A 22,631-nucleotide genomic window follows, 5' to 3' on the forward strand; every position below is an offset into this window, starting at 1 on the left:
TACCACATGACACCCACTGGGCAACAAAACTGGGAGATGAATTAATGCCAAGTGACTTCCCTGGCTCTACCCACAGGCATTTCCGTGCTATACAGACAGCAGCACCCACAGGCATTCAGGGCCACAGAGCACACAAGTGCCCAAGCCTGGGGTGGCTTGATCAGCTCTGGGACCCTGCTGTAGGCAGGCCACTCTCAGCAGCCGTGAGCTAGGTCACCGGACACTTCAGCTTTATGAGGAGCACTACCCAGGCAAAACAGTGTCCTCTGAGAGGCCTGGGGTGCACAGGGCTGACCTGCTGTCTCATGAGGGCACTTCCTCAGGGGCTGGGCTGCAGCATTGGGGAACAGACGATGGATGGAAGCTCTGAGCTGCTCTTACCTCATCTGTATACTGGACGTCATCCACGGCATACTTCTCCTTGAAAAACTCCCTGGAGTGGATCCTCAAAGAGAAACACAGGGAGTGCCAGGTCAGGACTCAGCATCAGCTCAGCACAGGCTACCTTCCCGCCTACTAAGCCCAGCCCACAGACCTAGGGCTGCCCCTATTGCCCAGGGCTGGCACCAAGGGGTATGCCCAACAAGGGCTCAGAGGCCAAAAGTCACAGGGCCTGAGTGACCCCAGTCAATCTGCTCTCAGTCCCACTTCCAGCTGTGACCTGGCAGCCAGCTGCATGCAGCTCGGACACATCTCACAGTCCCCTCCCACTGTCAGCAGAGCCCAATTATAGAGCAACCAGTGGGCCCCACCTTCCAGAACAGAAGACAAGCTGCCTCCCAGCCCAAGACAGAGCCTCTCAAAAGAAGCACAAAAGGTTTCATTAACATTCTGAAGTAGTCAATATTACTCAGTGTGATGAGAAAAATTCACATTTGCTCATCATGTCAGAAAAAGCAGCCAGTGAGTAAGTATTACGTGAGACGACAAAGACACCATGTGGGTGAGTTTGGGAGCCTTGTGTCACAACGGCTTCTGGCTCACAAGCTGTCCTAGGAAAAGCCCCAGCAAGCTACCACCTCCACACACACATGCCATCTCTCTGGTCAGCAGATGAGCCAGTGTCACTGCTGATGATAGAAATTACTGAAATGGGGAAAAGTGTCCTGTAGCAGCAGTGATGACATGCACATCTCCATCCTGCACCATTCCACACCCCACCTGTCTATGGTGTGGTGTTATTACAGGTATTAGAGCTATGGTCTGACATTGGAGGAGGAGTTCCAGGGAGCTCACGTGGCGTAGTCCCTAGGGAGTAAGTAGTTCAGCTACCCCAACGGTGGTGCCTTTCTGGTGGTTCTACACCCACCAGCTGATCCACAAGAGAAAAGACAGGCAATCTCCTCCCAGGAGATTAACAGACTGAAAACCTGCTGGAGGGTCAGCTATGAGTTGGTTCTGACTTGATGGCAATGAGTTGAGTGGCAGAGTCTAAAAAGGCCAGGGGCAAAAACCTTAAGAGGCTTTCACACTGTGCTCGCCAGACTCTCCAGGGGTGAGCAGATGACAGGGAAGCGGAGGAGAGAACAGAAAGCAGCGCGTGGCTGGGGAGGCCTGGTATGAGCCAGGCAATGAGACAACCTTGAGGAGTGTGAAGGCCTGTGCCAGCTTCCTAAATGCCATGCTTATCCTTTGTGGAGAGACACTGGTTTAGTGACCTGTATCACTGGCCAAGAAGCAAGGGCCCCACTCCCCTCTCTGAGAATTCAGCACATCCCTCTACACCCACACAAGCATCCTGGACCAGACAGAGGCTAGGGAGTGCAGAACACAGGACCCGAGGGCGTGGGCATGAGGGGGCAGGGGCAGGGTGGGGGAGTGGGAGGGGTGGGGAGAGTGGAGCAGTGGGAGGGGTGGGGGGAGTGGGGGAGTGAGAGCCCCGGGGCATCAGCTATAAGCAAGGAAACCAATCTGCACAATGCAGGCGCTAGTCTCGCTTGTAGCTGTTTAATGCAACCTCAAAAGCTCTTTGCTTTACCTTCCTGTTGGCTTCTCTCAAATAGCTTCTCTCACTGAGTCACAAGCTCTCAGACTGAATACACTGGAGCATTTCAGCCATGTTCATTTCCTTGTTTGAGGTGGAGCTCAAATCTAGCATCTGCTGATGACAAGCAAGCACCTCATCGAGACAATGGGGGAAGCAGCTCCCGGGTTCACCTTTCAGACGCTCAGCACGGAGCTTACCCAACAGTCATGAACAAAAGCACAAGCCAGAGAAGCAAGAGGCAGGGCCGTCGGTGAAACGCGTGCCTCGGGGTCCCCTGCTGGTCCTCACTCTAGACAGATGCCCTGCATCCTCAGCCAACTCCAGCGAGCCTCTGATCCGCAGTAACTACATCACTGCCAGCTGTGACATGTCCAGAAGGCCCACTTCCAGCATCTGGGGGAGGCCAGCCTCGTGCCGCAGAAACAGGCACAGGTGTCCAGCTGTTCACCCCACTTCTACACTGACATTAGCTGCCACTGCATTGGTTGCTGATTCACAGCGACCTCAGGCTTGCTGCATGTGACTGAATTTTGGAAGCAGATCACTAGACCTAGTCAACATCATATGAACCATTGGTAGACAAGTGATAGCAGCACTTGAGGGTACTGGCCAGGACTCAGACCTGGGTCTCCCACACGAAAGGTAAGAAATCTACCACTGAACCACCACTGTCCCCTGCCCCAACCAGCTCTGTCAAGAGAAGCCATCAGGCAACATGTTCCCACTCTCACTGCCCAAAGATTCTCAACACCCTCCTCACACTCGAAGTCTGGGCACACCTCCATGAAGCACCAGATTTTTACACAGGTAATGCACACTGTGCAGATTTTTATTTCAACCATGTGACACCACCCACTCACAGGCACGCGCACACATGCACGCATGCATACACACATTATTTTCATAAGCTGGCTATGTCAATTTCTGTAAGTTATACATTATCTACAGGGGTCCCTTATCTGTCATGGAAAAAACCAACATGGTGAGCTTGAGGTCAAGATCTTAATGTGGAGCCAGAGAAACAGGAGGATGGACGCAAAGAGGATGAGCAAGTAAAAAGCTGTGCTCCGTGCGAGGCCTCAGGGCCATGTGTGCTCCATCCACTCACCACTCCACTTACCACAGGGTGCCAAGGAGGGGCATGGGCCAGCCAGGCTACAGGGCACTGCCAGTCGGTGTCCAGGGGGAGTGAGCACAGGGTCCCAGGCTCACCAAATGCCCTGTGCCCAAGAGACACCTGCCCTCCTTTCTCAAGGCCAGATGATGCATCTGGGCCAGACCAGAGCTGGGTCCCGATGGCCAGAATCCCCTCCCCGGGGAAGGGTTAGGTGCTGGCTCACGACAAGAACACAGACAAAACCTGCACCTTTTTGAGCACTTTGCATTTCATCTTTTTTTCTTTTCTTTAAAGGGCAGAGATAATTAAGTTTGGCTAGTACTTATTTTTCATGTTTTAGGGGCTAATTAGAGTAAAAATCATTTAAATGTCACCCTAGCATGTCAGACTGTCACATCAAACCAGCACTGGAGACTCAACTGACACAAGTGGGGGTGGGGGAAGTGAGAAGAGGGGTGCTAACAGGAGAATGGGTGGCATGAAAGGATGAATCCCATGAGGTTGGAGTGTTAGAGGGCCTGCTCTGTGCTTTCTAATGTCTGTTGTGTAACGTCAAGTCTGGACCAACTCATAGCTGACCCTCCAGCAGGTTTTCAGAGGTTGTAAATAGCACAGGAGAAAACTGCCCATTTTATTCAGCAAAGAAGCTGGGGAATTCGAACTGCCTGCCTTTGAGTTGGCAAAGCAGCTTCTTACTCACTAGGCTGTCAGCAACAGCAGCCCATGCCAGATCCCCTCATACAAGAGACCCAAACAGAAACAACTAGATAGGGAGAGGGTGCCCTCAAGACAGAGGTGGCGGTGGTGGTTAAGTGCCACCCAAGTCAGAACTGACCCACAGCTGATCCTCCAGCAGGTTTTCAGAGGCAGCAAATCGCACAGGAAGACGCTGCCCATCTGTTTGCTGCAGAGCAACTGGTGAATTCAAACCACATGCCTCTGGACTGGCAGCATGATGCCTTACCACTAGGCCATCAGGGGGAAAGGCAATTCAGCCCCTGAATCTCTCCCTTCAGTTTGAAGAGGAAGAGCTGGCACAAAAGAAGGAGCCCTGAGCCAAAAGCATTCTGTGTCCCCAGGATGAGGTCAGTGTCCAGAGAACCCTGTGCATGCAGCCCTTCTCTGCCCACTGCTGGACCCCACCATAGCTTAGAGAACTCGGGGTCAGAGCTGCTGCCACTCACTCCGCAGGGCATGCCAACACCCCATGCTTGGCCTCCTGGGGGAAGGAGACATTATTTTTTTTTTTTTTAAGGAATGAAAATCCAACTTTAATGTAAACGTTCATTAAAATCACAATATTTTTTTAAAAGCAAGCACCATAATGTTTTTCACAATGATGAAATGATGGTGGTCCATCAGTAGTAGATAAGAGTTTCAATGCCTGTACCAGCATTTGTTGTTTTCTAGTTTTGTTTCTTTTTAAATCATTGCTATTATTGCCAGGCTCTACCTTGATGCGCAGGCTTCTGGGAGAGGCATACCTTTTTGGTGCGGGTAAGCTGAGTCTCCATCTCTGGTGCCTCGTTTTCTCTCCTAAACCTCCTCGTCCCTTCTGCGCTGTGTTCTGCCTCCCAGCCTTGCCCCAAAGAAAACAACGTTATGTACTAGATCTATTGGACACATCACCCTCCCTTGGGAAACTTTCATTGTGACTACAGTGTGCTGCAAATGGAAGAGAAGAGGCCCTAAGCCACAAGAAGTCAAACCCAGAGCAGAAATTCAAGGGAAAGGACTTTTCCTCAGAACCATCTGAGATAGGAAGCCGTGGGAAGGAGACATTAAATTAATGTCGTGGCGTGCCGCGCCATGCACACATGACGGAGTCCTCCAGAAAATGAAATTTCAAAGAGCAGGTCTTGCTGGCTAGCTGACCACCTGCATGCAGTTAATGAATAAGTAATAGGGCCAAATTACAGCAGTCACCATCAATTTCCAGCAGTCACAGTCTGCCTTCAACTGCAGACAATGCTGCTGCCTTTCATTCCAGGTGCCACAAAGGCTTCAGCACCTGGTCCAGAATGGAAGTCAGCAACCACTTCAAAATTCCGTTAGCTGAACCTGAAGGGCAAGCTTCTCTGGAGCAGAGCAAGCTCCTGGGCCGGGGGGCCAACCCCGAGAGGCCCGGCATCACAGCTCTTCCTCGAAGCAGCCAGCTGAGGCAACCCAAGCTTCACATACCGCCCGGCGTCCAAATCACGGACTTCCCCTGTCCCAGGTCCCACAGGAAAGCCTATGCCCCTCAAACAATGCCCCAGATGCCCTCCCAGAAGATGAGGGAACGAACAAGGGAGAGGGATAAGCAGGATGCCATTCCCTTCTCTACATAGCCTGCCAGGCAACCATCCTGATCCCAGCCCCTCGTCTCACACAGTCAGGGAAGGTGCTCAGAGGGTCCCTCAACTTGGTCAGTACCCTCTATGAGCAATTTCCTGCCTGGTCAGAAAATCCCAAATACTCACATTCTTACCTCAAAAAGGCACTACACACAGGTGAGTAGACTCCAAACTGGAACAAATCAGAGGTCACCACCATCCTGTCCCCAGAGGGTCTGGAGTGAGGAAGGGGCTAAGTCACCTATGGCCCCCTCGGCCAGCATCTGAGGACCGACCACTGATACACAGAGAGGTGGATGACACAGATGGGGAATGCAGGGGTGTTGTTTCCCCAGGCACCTTCGGATTGCACTACCTGCCAGATGGATTTTTTCAAAAGCCATCAGATACAGACTCAAAAGAAAGGTGAGGAGCTGAAGGTCAAGTGTTCAGTCTGGTGGGTTTTGATTACAAAGGCCAGGTAATCCCGTCAGCCTTGCTCTCTGTGCCTTATTGATTATGAATGGCTGGAAGCAGTCAGATACCATCAGTCCCAGCCACTCCTGGCCAGCAAACCTGTTCTTTCCCGGAGCTGGGGACATGGTGGCTAGGAGAGGGTCCCAACAGAGTGCAGGAAGGAAGAGGCCTTGGAGGAAGGCCACAGAGAACAGAGCTGCTCTCGGCTGGGAGTTCAGACTCATCTTTGCACACTACACAGATGCTCTGGTCCCACAAGCATGCACAGGGCATCCCTTCCAATGGTGGAGACACACCCCAGAGGCCCACTTGTGCCCTCAAAAGTCTTGCAGGCCTAAATGTCCACACAGGCTAAGAGCTGGCTGTCAGAGAGGGGACAGACCAAAGGAGAACTTTTAGCAGCCGCTCTGAAGCCCAGCTGTGGCCAAGGCACAGAATTATTCCTGCGTTAATGAAGATTATGCTCCAAAAAGCCAACTGCTAGCAGCTGCTGCCTAACCAATGAGAGCCCGGATTATAAATGCTCACATCCAGGGCCACTGGCTCCCCAGATGGTAGCTCAGGGTGAGCACAGGGAGGCTGGCTTAGGTTTTCCCACTGGAATGAGGCCCCGGGCCTCACCTCCTATAGCTTGGAGGAGGTCCACACTCATGCTGACGTCTGCTGAGCGGACAGCACTGCCTGACTTCTTGTGAGAGTCAGTGCTTCATGAAAAGCAAACAAATGGAAGGGGATGCACCCAGAACCCCTCGGCCCCCCCCCCAGAAAGAAGCTGGGCGGAAGCCTGCTAACGAACGCCCTGATCAAACATTCCTGCCAGGGCCTATTCCCCACACAGAGAGTATTCAAGATTCCTGTTTGCAGACAGACCGAAAAACTGACCTGGAGACAAACTAAAAGGCGTTTGTTTATTGGGACAGGAAACTCACTGAGCAAGAGGAAGATGCAGAACAGCACAATCCTGGCAGCAGCGGCTGGAGACGGGGAAGCAGTTAAGTATCTGATACTTAAGCACAAAGGGCCCGCTGGTCCAGTGGTCTCGGCAATGCCACTCACTGCAAGGGCTGGAGCCTTGTCTTACAGTGGACAACGGTTTCTGGGAGGATCCTCTTACTGAGACAGACCAAACAGAAAAGTCTCCATCACCAGCTGTATTCCACAGGGGCTGCACAGCAACTCCAGGCCACTGAACCTGCCCAGGCCACCTGAGCACACGGAGCCTCAGTTTCCCCTTCTATAGCAGCACCCTAAAGGGTGGTTAAGAAGCTGTGTTGCAATCCCAAAGGTACACAGTTCAAATCCAGCAGCCGCTCTGCAAGAGGAGAATGGGCAATCTCCTCTGAAAGCCCACTGAAGGGTCAGCTATGGGTCCGTTCTGACACCATAGCAAGAAGGACAGTCCTAAGGTTCTGGGCAGGAATATAACAAAGATCACTGCTGAGTGCAGAGGCAAGGGCTGCAGGGGGTGGGTGCCACCTTCCCAAGGGCACATCTCCAGGCCTCTTAGCTTTAACATGGTGATGGAGAAGAAGGAAGACAGGCACAGCGTGAACGGACTGAGAGGTCCCAGGCCTTCAAACCGGTTCTTTCCAGTTCTAATCCTGCTGAGCATCATTTCCACCCAAAGATACACAGAATTGGAATCTACATGTTAACAAGATCCCCCGGTGATTCTTAGGGTCTTGTTAAAATGTAGATTCCAATTGCTGTATCTGGAGTGCAAATGCAAATTCTCAGCAGGGGTTGAACCAGAATGAACCAACCAGAAGCCCAGACTAGTGCACCTGCCCACCCAAGGCCTGCGGGCAGACTCTGTCCACAGGGTCAAGAAGCACTCTGATCACCATAACTGGCAGAAGACACACAGGGAGCAAAAGGGGATGTCCGCCCTGGCCTGCATGTCTGCCAATCACGTCCACAGCCCTGGCCAGGCCTGAGGTAGGGCAGAAATGAAGTTCTGGGGAGGCAGGGGCCAGAAAGACTCCCAAATGTGTAAAGAGCAGGTTCCCACTGGGCACCTGGGTTAAGGTGTGATGGACGCTCTGAAAGGGAAAGGCAGATGTTCACCTTGATGAGCAGAGAGGCTGTGGGCCGCCTGGGACCCCGATTCACACTGCCTCACGCCTGGGTGAGTGCACTGGAGGAGCAGGGAGGCCAGGAGGATAAGACGGGAGAAGAGGCATGTCTAGGCCCCATCCTCCCCCCAAAGGCCTCACTGCCAATTTTGCTTAAAGCTGAGGCTCCATAGCAAAGCCAAAGGCCAGGCCCTGCCCAAGGAAGCTCCTGGAGCCAGACTGTCAGCCACGTGCCGGTCTTAACTCCCTCACCCTATGGAAGCCCAAGCGGTGCGTGGCCAGGGTCAAAATACAAACACCAAACGACAAATGATAAACATTTGTTCCTTAAAGGATATTAAAAAAAAAAAAAAGAAAGAAATGAAAACATAAGCCACTGAATGGAACGGTATCTTTGGAAATCATACATCTGACAAGAATTTAATAACCAAAATATGTATAAAATATTGAAAACTCAACTAAAAAAACCCCAAATAACTCAAATATAAAATGGGCAGATGACCTGAATAGACAACTTACCAAAGAGGACAGTCAAATACCACCAAAGACATAAAAAGATGGTCTGTGTCATTAGGTGGTCATCAGCCATCCGAGAGATAAGCAAATCAAAACTATAATGCCCACTAGAAAGGCTAAGGTAAACCCAGAAAACGACAAACGCTGGTGCAGCCATGGGAAACTGGAATCTTTACCCACTGCCAGTGAGAATGCAAACGGTACAGCAGTTGTGGGAACAGTGTGGAGATGCCTCAAAAACTAAAAATAGGACTGCCACATGACCCAGCAATTCCACTAAGTACAGACTTGAGCAAAGGCTGCATCAGTTAGTTCCCTACAGCACCAGTCACAACATCCAGATGGAAAAGCAACCTACATGGTCCATACATAAATGGAAAGCCACTCAGCTGGAAGGAGAAATGAACCGCTGACATGCGCTACACTGTGGATAGATCTGGAAGGTGTTGTAGAGTTTCATTTAGATGTATAATCTGAAGAGTTCTGGCGGCTCAGTGGTAAGGAACTGTGCTGTCATCCCAAAGGCACATGGTTCAAATCCACCAAATGCTCTGCAGGAGGAAGATGGGCAATCTCCTCCTCCTCAATTAACTCTCTCTGGAGGCTTGGGTTTTGACTTGACAGTACAAACAACAATCATTACCATATTATAAAATATAACTTATATTTGTAAGTCACAGAAGGGCAATATTATATGACCACATCTATATAAAAAAAGAAGAAAAGGCAAAGTACAGAAAGTAGAGCTTATTAGTGGTTACTACGAAAGGGAGAGTGATTAATGATGATGGGAAAATTGCACTATTTAAAAGTGAAGTTGCACAACTGATTGTTACTGCTGTGCTAAAGGCTGTATGTAAAACAACAAAAAGAGTCACTGCTGAAGCTGTTTATATATAACCAAATATCTCACAGACTTGGTTTCTTGCTTTGCAGGTTTAGGAAAATTATTTCATGGGACAGTCTAGTTTACTGAGCCAATAAGATTCTTTAGTGCTTCTGTTCTAACTCTTGGTTTGTTCTGTCATGCCTAGAATCTTAAGGCAGCCAAAGAGAGCAAGGAACACTGCAGGTTCAAAATCAGGAACGGTGTGTGTCAGGGTTGTATCCTTTCTCTATACTTATTCACAGTCTGTATGCCAAGCAAATCATTCAAGAAACTAGACTCTACGAGGAAGAATGTGGCATCAGGACAGGATGAAAACTCATCAATCACCTGTGTTACGCATATGACAAGACCTTGCTTGTTGACAGTGAGGAGGACTTAAATGCTTGTTGCAGAAGAACAAAGACTATAGCCTTCATATGGATTGCATCTCAACATCAAGAAGACAAAAACCCTCACCACTGGACCAGTGAGCAACATCATGATGTTGTTGTTGTTATGTGCCGTCGAGTCGCTTGCGACTCATAGCAACCCTATGTACAACAGCCCTAAACTCTGCTCTGTCCTGTGCCAATCGCACTGTCTCTGACACTCCCATCCCGATTATCTCAGTCATTGAATCAATCCACCTCATAGAGGGCCTTCCCCTCCTGCACTGTCCCTCCACCCTCCCAAGCATGATGTCCTTCTCCAAGCACCGGTCTCTCCTCACAACATGTCCAAAGTATATTAAACGGAGCCTCAGAATCCTTGCCTCCAAGGAGCCACCCGGTTTAACCCTTTCCAGGATGCATCTGCTTGTTTTCCTAGCAGTCCATGGCATTCTCAATACTCTTCTCCAGCACCACAGCTCAAAGGCATCAATTCTCCTTCTATCCTCCTTGGTCACTGTCCAACACTCTCATACATAACAAGATGGAGAAAAGACTGAAATTGGCAATGATTTCCTTTTACTTGGATACATATTCAGGAGATCAGGACACACTACATTGGGAAAGTCTGCTTTTAGGGGCCTCTCCAAATTACTGAGGAGCAATGATGTCAATTGGAAGACTAAGGTGTGTCTGATTCAGACCATAGTCTTTTCAATCACCTGCTAAACATCTGAGAGCCGAACAATGGATAAAGGATGACAGAGGAAGAATGGATGCCTTTGAATTGTGGTATTGGAGAAGAACAATGAATATCCCATAGACTGTCAGAAGAACAAACAGATATGTCTTGGGGAAAGTGCAGCCAGAGCAATCCTTCAAGGCAAGGATAGCAAAGCTTCCTCTCACATAGTTTGAGCATGTTGCTAGGAGAGGCTATTCCTTGGAAAGGGACACCATGCTAGGGAAGGTGGAGGAGAGTCATTAAGAGAGGAAAACCCTCAACGAGATGGACTGACACAGTGACTGCAGCAATGAGCTCAACTGTGTCTGAGATGATGAGAACAGCACAGGATAGGACACGGCTCAGCTCTGTTGTTCATAGGGTCACTATAAGTCATACTTAGCTCAACAAAACCTAATAACAACAACAGAATCTTAAAAGCTTTGAGTGTTCCAAGGAGAATCAGGAATAAGACATAGAGTGCTTGGCAAATCGCCTCCATGAACTACTGCCTCGTTTTCTATATCTGAAGAAATGGATAATGGATAATGCTCTGCTTGATTGAACACTTTGAACAAAGAATCTATAAAAGAATCCTGATCAAAAGAGGGAAAACGCAGCACAGAATTTCAAATTCTCATGGACTCTAGACTTTCTGGAGCCAAAGGACCTAGATAAACCCCTAAAACTACTGCCTTGAGATAATCTTTAAAATGTATACCAAAAATATTCCCCAGAGAGAGAGTGTGTATTATATGTGTATACACACACATGCACACACAAAAGGACTGAAGCCTTTTTATAACAATAGTTGTTTCTCCGACTTCATAGAGTTTCCAGAGGCATGGATGCCACTCCTGCTTCCAAACCTGAATCAATCTGGGAACTCCACCAAACACTGCCCATGATGGGTAGCCATTATGATGTTTGACACACCAATGGCACAGTTGTTCAGCATCACAGCAACTCCAAGTTACTTCAGTGCAGCAAACAGACAGACCACTGCTATATCACTTAAAAGAATGTTCATCCCAAAATTAATTAACGTTTGTTACTACCTATTGCCTTTGGTGATCAAATTAACAGCAGCAACTTGAAAAATTAGATGGGAAATGGGCTTAGTGAGCTTATGTTAATTGGATAGGAACAGCTCAGTAAAGGTGAGAATGGTTCTACAATTCCAAGAATTGAATCCATGTTAGTGACTTGCACATGGAGATACTGCTGAATTGTGTATTTTGCTGTGTATAAGCTCAACAAAGACACAACAAAATTTGGAAAGGAAAAAAGCCAGAAGGTACCACAGAAGGTACAGGGGCAGAGGCAGGAGTGAGCATGAAGCAGGGGAGGTGGCAGAGCACGCCCGTGACAGCCAGGAGCCTTGTCATTCCCGCCCACCTGGGAAGGAGTGTTCGGTGACACCACGCAGGGAAAGATACAGTGCAGACGCTAACCCTGAATAATCATTTCTCCAGACAGGAATGGCACATTGTCATGTCCATTTCTACCTCATACCCTAAGCAGGCAGGAGTGGTTGCTGGGAAAGCCCAGGAGCAGAAATGTGGATGCTGGAGTCAGGTGTTGGGAGCATGAGAAAGCATCTTAGCATCTCCCAGGCCTCCAGTCTGGTACTTCTCACAGCACAGCCTAAGCCTCTACCCCATTTTACAGAGGAGAAGACTGAGGGTAAGGCCTTCATCTGGGACTCTGGTAGATCAACCTAGAAGCAGGCACACACTGATAGCTTCCCAGAAGGGCTGGAGACTGCTGTCCCGACCCCAGCTAACCTGCACCACGTGAGCACATGCAGTCCCCACCTCACAGGAGGTCATTTCATGTCCACGTCAGGCAGCCACGTCAGCCCACTGCAGCCAAAGCCTTGGGAGTTTTAACCATGCTACCAAGCAGAGTTCAAGGTGAACTGGCCGTTGGCCAAACAAGAACCTATCACCAGTCTGTAGCTCTGGTGCCTCCTTCAAACCCTGGCGCTGGGTTTGGGCACGGAGCATGCCTGTCAGTGAGCCTGGCATTACCAGGCCTGCCCTGCGCGACTCCACCCCGACGGCACAGCACCCAGCTGGCCAGTGGCTGGCAGGCATAGTAACCACCTGGAATGCTCCTTACTTTCCCATCCACGTGGCATGGCTGGCAGGAAGCTTGGGCACAAAGAGGGTCGCCTTCCCGGTGTCAACAGCAATCACACCATAGCAGTCTGGCTCAGTGACACCAAACGCCCAGTGAAAGAAGGATTCCTGGAGTGAGAGCAGAGACCCGGTCAGCAAGGTGAAAGCACGAGGCACAAGGGAACTTGACAGGCCACTGGACCCAACATCCCTAAGAGGAGCCCACTCCTCTTACCCCCGTACCTCACCCAGCCCTCTGCCCCTGCTCCACCTGTCCCTCCAGGGACTGGCAGGGGGTAAGCTGTGTTACCTATATCCTTGCTTGGTCTCCTCTGATGACATGGGCTTTGCCCAGCCCAGCCTCACCCCCAGCACAACCAGAAGCCCACGCTGGACCTCCTGGGACACAAGCACTTTCAAGCATCTCAAGGCCAGCTCAGCCCTCCTGACCCTCCACCCTCTGTCTCCCCACGGTTAGGCAAGACATCGCCTTAATTCAGACAGGCGGCTGGGCGTCTGCACTCAATCAATTCCTCCATTTAAGCCTTCTTACTTCCTTCTCCCACCCCCGGGGCAGCTGATGACTTCAGTGTTTAGCAATAAACACCGAGCTAAAAGAACATTATAAAGGTACGGCGTGGAGGAGGATCTCTTCTAAAATTACTCTGGTACAGCCTACGTGAGGAAGCCGCTAGCTGAATTTAGGAAAATGGTTTTTAAACAGCAGGATATGGAAACCTCAGGAAGCATCAAAACTATCCAAAAATAAACTCCCTGGAGCCCCCACGTCGCTGGCAGGCAGGGGATGGGCAGGCTCAAAGTCACCAGGCTTGCGGCAGCAGGAACAGTGCAGCTGAGGGAAGGGGCAATCACCCCACGGGTGATCATCTGAGTGGACACAGCCCTCTCTGCCACCTCCTCTCCCCACCCAGCTCTCCTCACACACCCCTGCCGCCTCCTGAGCTGGAGAACATGATCTACTATGCACTGCCTGTCTTCAGGATCTGCGGTCCCCACTGTGGCCAGGCCCAGCTCTAGGTGAGGTGGTGGCTGTCATTAAGTGCCGTCGAGGTAATTATGACTCAAAGCAACCCTACAAACAGTGGATCAGGTCCTTGCCCTATGCTGCGCCATCCTCAACTCTCAGTACACCGGAGCCCGCTGATGAAGTCACTGTGTTGATCCATCTTGCTGAGTCTTCACCTCTTTCGCTAATGCTCCACCCTTCCAAGCATGATGACTTTTCCAAGGACGGCCTCTTCCCAACAACGTACACAAAGTAGGGACTTGAGAGTAAAAAATAGAGGCTTCACCAACAGTTTCAGAGAGCTCTGGTAGTCTAGTGGGCAAAAACCTACGCTGTCAACCCAAAGGTACAGGGTTCAAATCTACCAACTGTTTGTCAAGACACAGGCAATTTCCTTCTGTGCGATTTACTCCCTCTGAAAATCTTGAGAGTCAGCTCTGACTCAACAGTACTTAACAACAAAAATGACAGCTTCACAACTTGGCAAGTCATCTCCCTTATGGGCCTTTATTTCCTCATCTGCAAAATGGACTCAAAGAGAGTTGGTCTTTGCTTCAAAGCCTGTCTTCCTGTGGGGTCCCTTCGTTGGTGTCCCTGCTCCTGGTTCTTGGGGATCAAATGCATGCTGGCTTCCTGAAACCAGCCCTCCAGCAGGTCCTGGAACCACAGGGCATCCTGGGACCACTTCCAGCTGAGGGAACCAAGGCCCCATGAGGGGCACAGGCTCAGCACTAGCCATGTCAAGTCTAGGTCTCCAACTTCTGTCCACCCCAGATGAGCCACCCTGGTCATACACCTCCCAGGAGACCTCTAGAGCCTCCCATCTTTCCTATAGCCACAGCTTGGCTGCAGGAACTTGGCTGCCCATCTGCACCTCTCCTGGCCCCCAGCCATGGACAGATGTTCACTACAACCCTCTCCACCTGCCCTCTCCTCTGCATACCATCAGTCAGAAGTCACCAAGGTCTTCAAGATATTTTTACTTCCGTCCCTGAAATCCCATCCTGAACTCTCGCCTGAGAGAGCTAAGGCTGGCTGCCCCCTAGACAGAGTTATGGGAGTCTGTACCCCGCCCCCCGCAGGCATGTGGGGGCTCACCTGCCGGAAGAGCACCCCAGTGTCCGTGCAGTAGCGCTGGGTTTCCTCCCCACCCTGCAGCAGCACCACCGCACCGGCTGGTACCTCCTGCTTCTTCCGCAGCCGCTCACACAAGCGCCTGCGGTTCAGCGCAAAGAGCGCCAGCGGCACCTTGAGGGTTTCGTTGCCCAGCCAGAAGGAAGGTCTGCAAAGATAAGAGAGGGGACACACAGTCACACAGGCCTGGGTCAGCACCACCAAGCACTGCCCCCTCCCCTGGACAACCGGAGGACCAAGTCCGCTGTGGGTGTCCCAGCAAGCCCAAGCCCCATCCTCTAGTGACCTGAGGACCACAGGGCTGGTCACCCACACCCCTCTCCTGCAGCCATGAGTGGTACCCACTGTGCAGAGGGACAGTTGGGCCTAGTTAACCTGAGTGGGCAGGTGAAGCCTGTAAAGGGGAAGCTGTCACCATCTGGAGAGGACACACTCAGCTCTCGCCCTCAGTGAGCTTCCAGTCTGGATCCCCACCCCCACCAGAAACTCCTCTGCAAACTGTAGGGGGGCCTTCCCCAGTAGGTACAGGCAATGCACCGGGTACCTGCACCAGGTAATCCGCACACAGCCCTGGCAAGTCCGGTAAGGACAGGCTGAGCGGGCTAGGGAGGGATCATGGTAGGATGCAGAGGCCCGGGGGGAGCTGTAGGATCTCACCTTGGAGGGTGAAGGGAGCTAAGCGATAGTCTCACCTCCACCCTGCTTGCTCCCAATTTCACTGAGCAGACAGGTACCCTCAAAAAGAGCAGTTATCCACAGTACCCAACACCCTCAGTGCCTCTGGACCTTTCCATATCAGCTGCTCCCTGCACCCTTCTCCTTCCTGATGTCTCCCCTGTATGGGACCGTCGTCAGCCTCCAGACATGCAGTCATGTCACCAGTGTGGTGGAAAACCAAAGGACTCCACGTGACTCCCTTTCTCTCTCTGCAGCAAAGTCCACCATTTCCAACATCTTGACTGCCCACCCGCCCCTCAACCCAGCCCATACAGCTGCCCTCCATGGCCACAGCACAGCCTATCAGGTCGAGGTGACCCACACAGTGCAGTCCTCAGTGACAGTGACCCCCACAGTCTTCACGGACTCCTCCATGCACATGATCCCACCAAGCACCAATCCCTGCAGCTCCCTCTGCCCTCAGGCTCCTCAGTTCAATCCCTTTGCTGGAGCAATGGGGCACAGTCCTGGGTCTCTTCCCTGAGCACACCACAACCCCCAGGACAGCCGATCCCACTTCAACCTTCCACCTTAACTACCCTCTGGGCCTCAGGCCCACAGTCCCCCCTCCACATTCTACCCAATATCTCCCCTCAGAAGCCAGGCAGCATGAACCAACCAGCACAACATAGACTTAGACCCTGCCTCCCTCCTCTGGCTTCCCCCTCTGTGAAAGGAGCTGATGCCCTTTGACTTGCTTAGGACAAAGCCAGGGGATCCTTTTTGTCTTCACTCCACAATCAACTCATCAGCAATTCCTGTGGCTCTAAGCTCCATACACACCCAGACAAGCCACTTGTCCCCTCCCACTGTCACCTTCTATGTCAAACCTGGACAAACCAGAGATCACTCAACTGCTCTGGCAGCCCAGCATCGCCCTCATCCTGGACTCTACCCACAACCAGAGTTTATCCTTTAAAAACCTGAATTAGAGCATACCCTGCCCTGCTCAAACCCCTCCCTCCCTTCTGTACTCAACAACGCACGCACACGGGCATCTGGGCAAACCCACCGAGTTGCCTTGCTCCCACCACACACACATTCTCACTGTGGTGCACTGCTGAGTCAGACCCAATCCATAGCCGACCTTCCAGCAGGTTTTCAGAGGCAGTTAATCGCACGGGAGGAGACTGCTCATCTTTCTCCTGCGTAGCAGCTTGTGGATTTGAACCACACACATTTGTGTTGGGTAGGGCAATTCTTCAAGAGGCTGGACTTTATAAGGAGGAATGTGGCATCAGGATTGGCGGAAGACTCATTAACAGCCTGCATTATACAGATGACACAACCTTGCTTGCTGAAATTGAGGAGGACCTGAAGCATTTGCTACAGAAGGTCAAAGACTCTAGTCTGCAATATGGATTGAAGCTCAACATGAAGAAAACCATGATTCTTATCACTGGACCAACTGGCAGCACCAAGATAGATGGAGAAGAGACTGAGATTGTTAACAGCTTCAGCCTGCTCAGTTCCACAATTAACACTCTTGACACTAAAACTCAGCAAATCAAAAGAGGAATTGCTTTAGGGAATCTACTGTCAGGACCTCTCCAGAGAGCTGAAGAGCAAGGATGTCAGTCTAGAGACCTGATCCTAGTCAAGACTACAGACCTGCACCTGATCCTGGCCGTGGTCTTCGCAATCACTTGCTACACCTCAGGGAGTTGGACAGTGACCAAAGATGACAGAAGAATTGATGCCTCTGAGCTGTGGTGCTGGACAAGAGTCTCGAACATACTATGGACTGCCAAGAGAAATAACAGTTCTGTCCTGGAGAGGGTGAAACCAAGCTGCTCCTTGGAGGTAAGGATTTTGAGACTCCACCTCACATACTTAACGGCATGTTGCCAGAAGGGACCAGTCTTTGGAGAAGAATATCATGCTTTGAAGGGTCAAGGGAAGCAAAGGAGAGGAAGATCTGGACGAGATGGAAAGACACAGTAACTGGGGTAAATGAGGGTGGGTGTGTCTGAGACAGTGAGATTGGCTCAGGATGGAGCAGAATGCACAGCTATTGTGCTTAAGGTCATAGTCAATAAGACTCAGAGCCCCACCAGAGTATACATTCTTTTTTTTTTTCCCCTAAATTTTCATTTGACTTTTAATGAACATTTACAGAGATTTTGGATTTCTATTCATTGTTGCGCTTTTCTCCTTGCCCAGCCCTCCCCCCACAGTTCGCTCCTCTCTTTGAAAAGTAAAAGAAAAATTACTTCTTTGGTATACAATCCCCCTGCACCCCTCCCACCGCCCCAAGTACACTCCACTTGTTGTTGTTGTTGTTGTTATGTGCCATCAAGTCACTTGCGACTCATAGTGACCCTACGTACAACAGCCCTAAACTCCGCTCCGTCCTGTACCAATCGCACCATCTCCGATACACCCATCCCAATTGCCCCAGTCACTGAGGGCCTTCCCCTCCTGAGCTGTCCCTCCACCCTCCCAAGCATGATGTCCCTCTCCAAGGACCAGTCCCTCCTTATATCATGTCCAAAGTATGTTAGACGAAGCCTCAGAATCCTTGCCTCCAAGGAGCAGCCTGGTTTAACCTCCTCTAGGATGAACACGTTTGTTCTCTTAGCAGTCCCTGGTATATTCAATACACTTCTCCAACACCACAGCTCAAAGGCACCAATTCTCCTTCTATCATTCCAAGTCATTGTCCAGCTCTCTGATTCATAGCAAGTGATTCCAAAGACCATAGCCTGCATCAGGCACACTTTAGTCTCCAGACTGACATCATTGCTCTTCAATACTTTGGAGAGGTCTCTGACAGCAGACTTTCCCCAATGCATTTACTATCCTGGCTGCTGGTGCCAACAGTGTTGACTGTGGAGTTCAAAGGGCAGTGTGGGAAGACAAAGTATTATAAGGAAATGTGCAAAGAGCTGGAGTCAGAAAATCAAAGGGGCCAAACTCGCTCAGCATTACTTAAGCTCAAGGAACTGAAGAACAAATTCAAGTCTCGAGTTGCAATACTTAAGGATGCTCTGGGCAAAATACTAAATGATCTAGGAAGCATTAAAATAAGATGGAAATGGGCAAAAGACATGGTAAGAATTTTCACAGAGGAAGATATTCAAATGGCAAACAGACACATGAAGAAATGTTCCAAATCACTGGCAATAAGAGAGATGAATATCAAAACCGCAATGATGTACCATCTCACTCCAATAAGAGTCGCAAAGTTTAAACAGGCAACAAGTAATATATGTTGGAAAGGATGTAGCAAGTAAGGAACTCTTATACACTGTTGATGGGATTGCCAAATGGCACAACCATTCTGGAAGGCAGTTTGGTGCTTCCTCAAAAAAAGCTGAACATAGGTGCAACTACTGTGGAAGGCGGTATGGCGCTTTCTCAAAAAGTTGCAAATAGAGATACCATTTGACCCAGAAATTCCACTACTGGGAATATGCCCCAAAGAAACTATAACTGCCACCCAAGCAGATATATGCACACCCATGTTTATCGTGGCTTTGTTCACAATAGCAAGGAGCTGGAAACAATCTAAGTGCTCATCAACAAATGAATGGACAGAGAAGCTGTGGTATATTCACACAATGGAATACTATGCTGCATTGAAAAACAAGGAACTCATGAAATATTATTTAAAATGGGTGACCCTGGAGGACATTATGCTGAGTGAAGTATCTCAGTCACAAAAGGACAAATACTACACAGGGCCACTGTTGTAAAACAGGACTGACCTTGGGGTTGAGGGGAGACTGAGAAAGATGGGTTCAATAATGTATAGTGCATTGAAACAGATGAGGGAGAAAATGGTTTAAAAGGGATATGTGATTAGGTATTTTTGTCATGACGGGAGTCCAGAGAGAAGGCTGCATAGTGGAGTGGACCTGGAGGGAGGGTCTGTAAAACAATGAAATAATTTTTCTTTTACTTTTCCAAGAGGGTAATGTACTAGGGGGAAGGGTAAGGAGGGGATAAAAGTGCAACAATGAATGAATGGAAATCCAAAGGCTCAGTAAATTTTCATTGACATTAGTAATAAATTAAAAAAAAAATTTAAAAAAAAGCTGAACATAGAGATTCCATATGGCCCAGCTATTCCACTACTTGGAATATACCCTGAATGAGAACTGAGGCACAAACTGATTTGTACACCAATGTTCACAGGAGCATTATTCACCATTGCAAAAACATGGAAACAGCCCAAATGTCCAACCACAAATGAATGGATTGAGAAATTATGGTACATTCACACAATGGAATACTATGCAGCATGCAGGAGTAATGATTTTGTAAATTATTACCTAACTTGGGAGAGACTGGAGAGCATTATACTGAGTGAACTAACTCAGTTCCACAAGGATAAATATTGTATAAAACCAATGAGTATAAGGATCCAAGAGGGGTGGGAGAGTTGGAAGCAGAGAGATGTGAATGTGCGTGTGCGGGGGGAATTAATCATAGGGTTGTACAAGTTGATGGAGGGGGTGAGGAAAATGGAAAGAATTTTTTCTTGAAAACAATGTATTCTAATTTTGTAAATAAACTAGTAGAAAATTTTTTTTAAATTTTAAAAAGAAGATGGAAAGAGTATATAGTCATTTACCAGAAGGATTTGGCAAACACAGGAGAATTTCATGAAACAACATATGAGAGGATAGACTGTGACTTTCTTCCCCTGGCCCTTCTCTGATGGGCCACACCATGCCTCCAGTCACCCTTTCCCACCACAGCTTTCCATGGTTCCTGACCAGCTCCCTATCTCTGCCCACAGCTCTGTGATCTATCCTGTGTTGAATCCTCAGAAGTCACCCTTCTAAGTTTGCTTCCTGCCAGGTCCTTGACCAGTCTCACCTAGATCCCCTTTGAACATTAGTGTAGAAGGGGCTTCTGGGTAAGTCTACCACCTCTGACCACCAGAATGGAAACTCCATGAAGGCAGGGATCTGTGTTTGCTCTTGTCTCTTCTATGTCCCAGTGCCTAGAATGTGCAAGGTACACAGAAGGGCCTCAATAAACATTTGCTGGAAGGATAAACCACTGGCACAGTTTCCTCATGGGGTCCTGCACAGCTGTGCCGATCAGCAGTTGCCACATCAGCCTCCTGGATGAGCCAGGACTTCCTCTCCACTGCTTTTCAGGCATTCTCAGCCACCAGGGCTGGGAGAGGGACCTCCTGAGAGGAAAACACAGAAGGAACTCAACAGTGCATAAACACTAGTGCCCCCCAGCTGGCCTCTCCATCAGGAATTGAAAATGCAGCCATTAGCACCCAGGGACGGGGCCTGCCAGAACCGTCCACACCCTTCCCCGCATCTGGGAAAGCTGACTGCTACACTGTCCTTTTTCTTCCTTGGCATCAGCCAAAGGAGCCCCAGATCCACCCTGACCTGCCATCCCAATTGACTGAAAACGGCTGACCTCGGCCCCCACACACAGATAGCCCTGCCCATCATCTCCTCCCCCTGCCCTGGATTCCTCCAACACACCAGCTGCCTGGTCCACCTGGCCTGGTCCCCCACCTTCACCTGGACCGGCCTCAGAAGGTGGGGGCTCTTCTAGCCCATGAGGCTTCTGAATGGCCTGCCTCCCACAGGGCATCTAGACTCTGTAGGTCAGGGCAGGAAACCAGAGAGGGCACCTCTCTCCAAGCAGTCAGCTACAACTGGGAGGACAATCGACAGTGTTCTTCCCAGAGACCCAGTCAGAATGGGGTATCCCAGGCTCACTCCCACCCTGAGCTCTGAGCCACCAGTGGGGAGACAAGCTGCAGTCATTAATTAGCACAGCCACCCCCAGAATCAAGGTTTATGGAGACATGCCCTTTGATTTCTCACAGCATAAATGAAGCCCCCAGGGGAGACTGCCAGGCCCCCAGCCAAAGCGGATGACTTTGCTCTGCAAATTCAGCAAAAGCGGCACCAATAAAATATCTCCAGCTGGAGAAGCTGGGCTTGAGCCTTTGTTAACTAGCACTTGAAATGTAAGAGGCAAAGGGCACACGATCCCCAAGCCCCACATTAATTAGGCACAGTTGATTGCAAGCATTCCAAAGCCCAAGCAATCCCCTATTAACTCTACGCTTCAGGGAAGAGGAGAAGGGACCAGCAGTTGCCATGCGTCAAAAAGACCCACAGAGCAAGTGTCCGCCTCACAATCCATTCATCCCCGCACCCGCTGTCAGGGCCCAGAAATCAATCCTAGACCAGGATCAGGTGACTGGCAGGAGGCCAGGTCCACAGGGATGGTAGGTGACTACTGTCCATCCCCATTCAAACAGGTGCCCCCATCTCAGCACGGAGTCACCCCTTCGCTCCTGGTCAGTGATCACCTCTGCATATTCTTACCCACCGCACAGACTCCTGAAAATTCATGCACTGAAATAAGGGGCTCTGGGAATTTAGGTAAGGAGGAGGATGGAAAATCCCATCTTTGTTTTCTCTAGCCCCTAAATCAAATTCCTTCTAATTAAACTGTCAGCACAACAACTAACACAATAGTATCAGGAGTGCATGTGAATCTGTCACCAATAGAAATCAGAAGTATTTTCCTATCAAATTATTTTATGTTGTTCACATCAAACTACTGTTGCAATGTCTTAAATGACCATTTACACTTCCAGGGCTTCATAATTCAGGTGCTGAGTAGGTCTGCTGCTGGGTCTTTGGCCTGATGGTGGAAAGAAGCTGTGCTGCAAACCCAAAAGAACAGAGTGTGAATCTACCAGTTGCTCCACGGGAGAAGGATGCACAATCTCCCCTTGTGTGACTAACCGCCTCTGAAAACCAAATGGAGAGTCAGGTCTGAGTCGGTTCCGACTCGACAGTACACAACAGTGACAATAATAATAAAGAGATTGTTGCTATCAAGTCAGTACAACAGAAGCTGTTGGTAGGTGCCATCGAGTCGAGTACAACTCATAATGACCCTACAAAGATCTGAACCCTATTGTATCCTGCACCATCCTCACACTTCCGACACACAAGAGCCGGCAAGTAGTCGCCGTGTCAGTTCAGCTGGTTGAGGGTCTTCCTCTTTCACAGACCTTCCACCTTTCCCAGCATTATATATAGCTCCTCCTAGCAACATGAAAGATTTATCTTTCACTGCTCCACAAATTGCTTGTCTGTCAGATACTCCTCTAAATCTGAACATTCAGATTAAGACAGACTAGGAAGAAGGATTGGCC

The 22,631-nt window shown here is 49.7% G+C and overlaps 1 protein-coding gene across 1 annotated transcript in view; it reads right to left on the reverse strand.

Moving 5' to 3' along the window:
• The window catches only part of PEPD (peptidase D), a 161,167-nt gene that overhangs the window by 130,198 nt on the left and 8,338 nt on the right, over nt 1-22,631 (reverse strand). The window contains exons 2-4 of the mRNA XM_006887875.1: nt 14,717-14,900; nt 12,593-12,720; nt 382-445 (exon numbers count right to left, since the gene is read on the reverse strand). Coding sequence (XP_006887937.1) covers nt 382-445; nt 12,593-12,720; nt 14,717-14,900 — 376 coding nt within the window. The remainder of the gene's footprint in view (nt 1-381; nt 446-12,592; nt 12,721-14,716; nt 14,901-22,631) is intronic.

Source organism: Elephantulus edwardii, unplaced genomic scaffold (assembly GCF_000299155.1).
Source record: "Elephantulus edwardii isolate Elephantulus edwardi_28Jun2011 unplaced genomic scaffold, EleEdw1.0 scaffold00062, whole genome shotgun sequence".
In the NCBI taxonomy this organism is placed as follows: domain Eukaryota; kingdom Metazoa; phylum Chordata; class Mammalia; order Macroscelidea; family Macroscelididae; genus Elephantulus; species Elephantulus edwardii.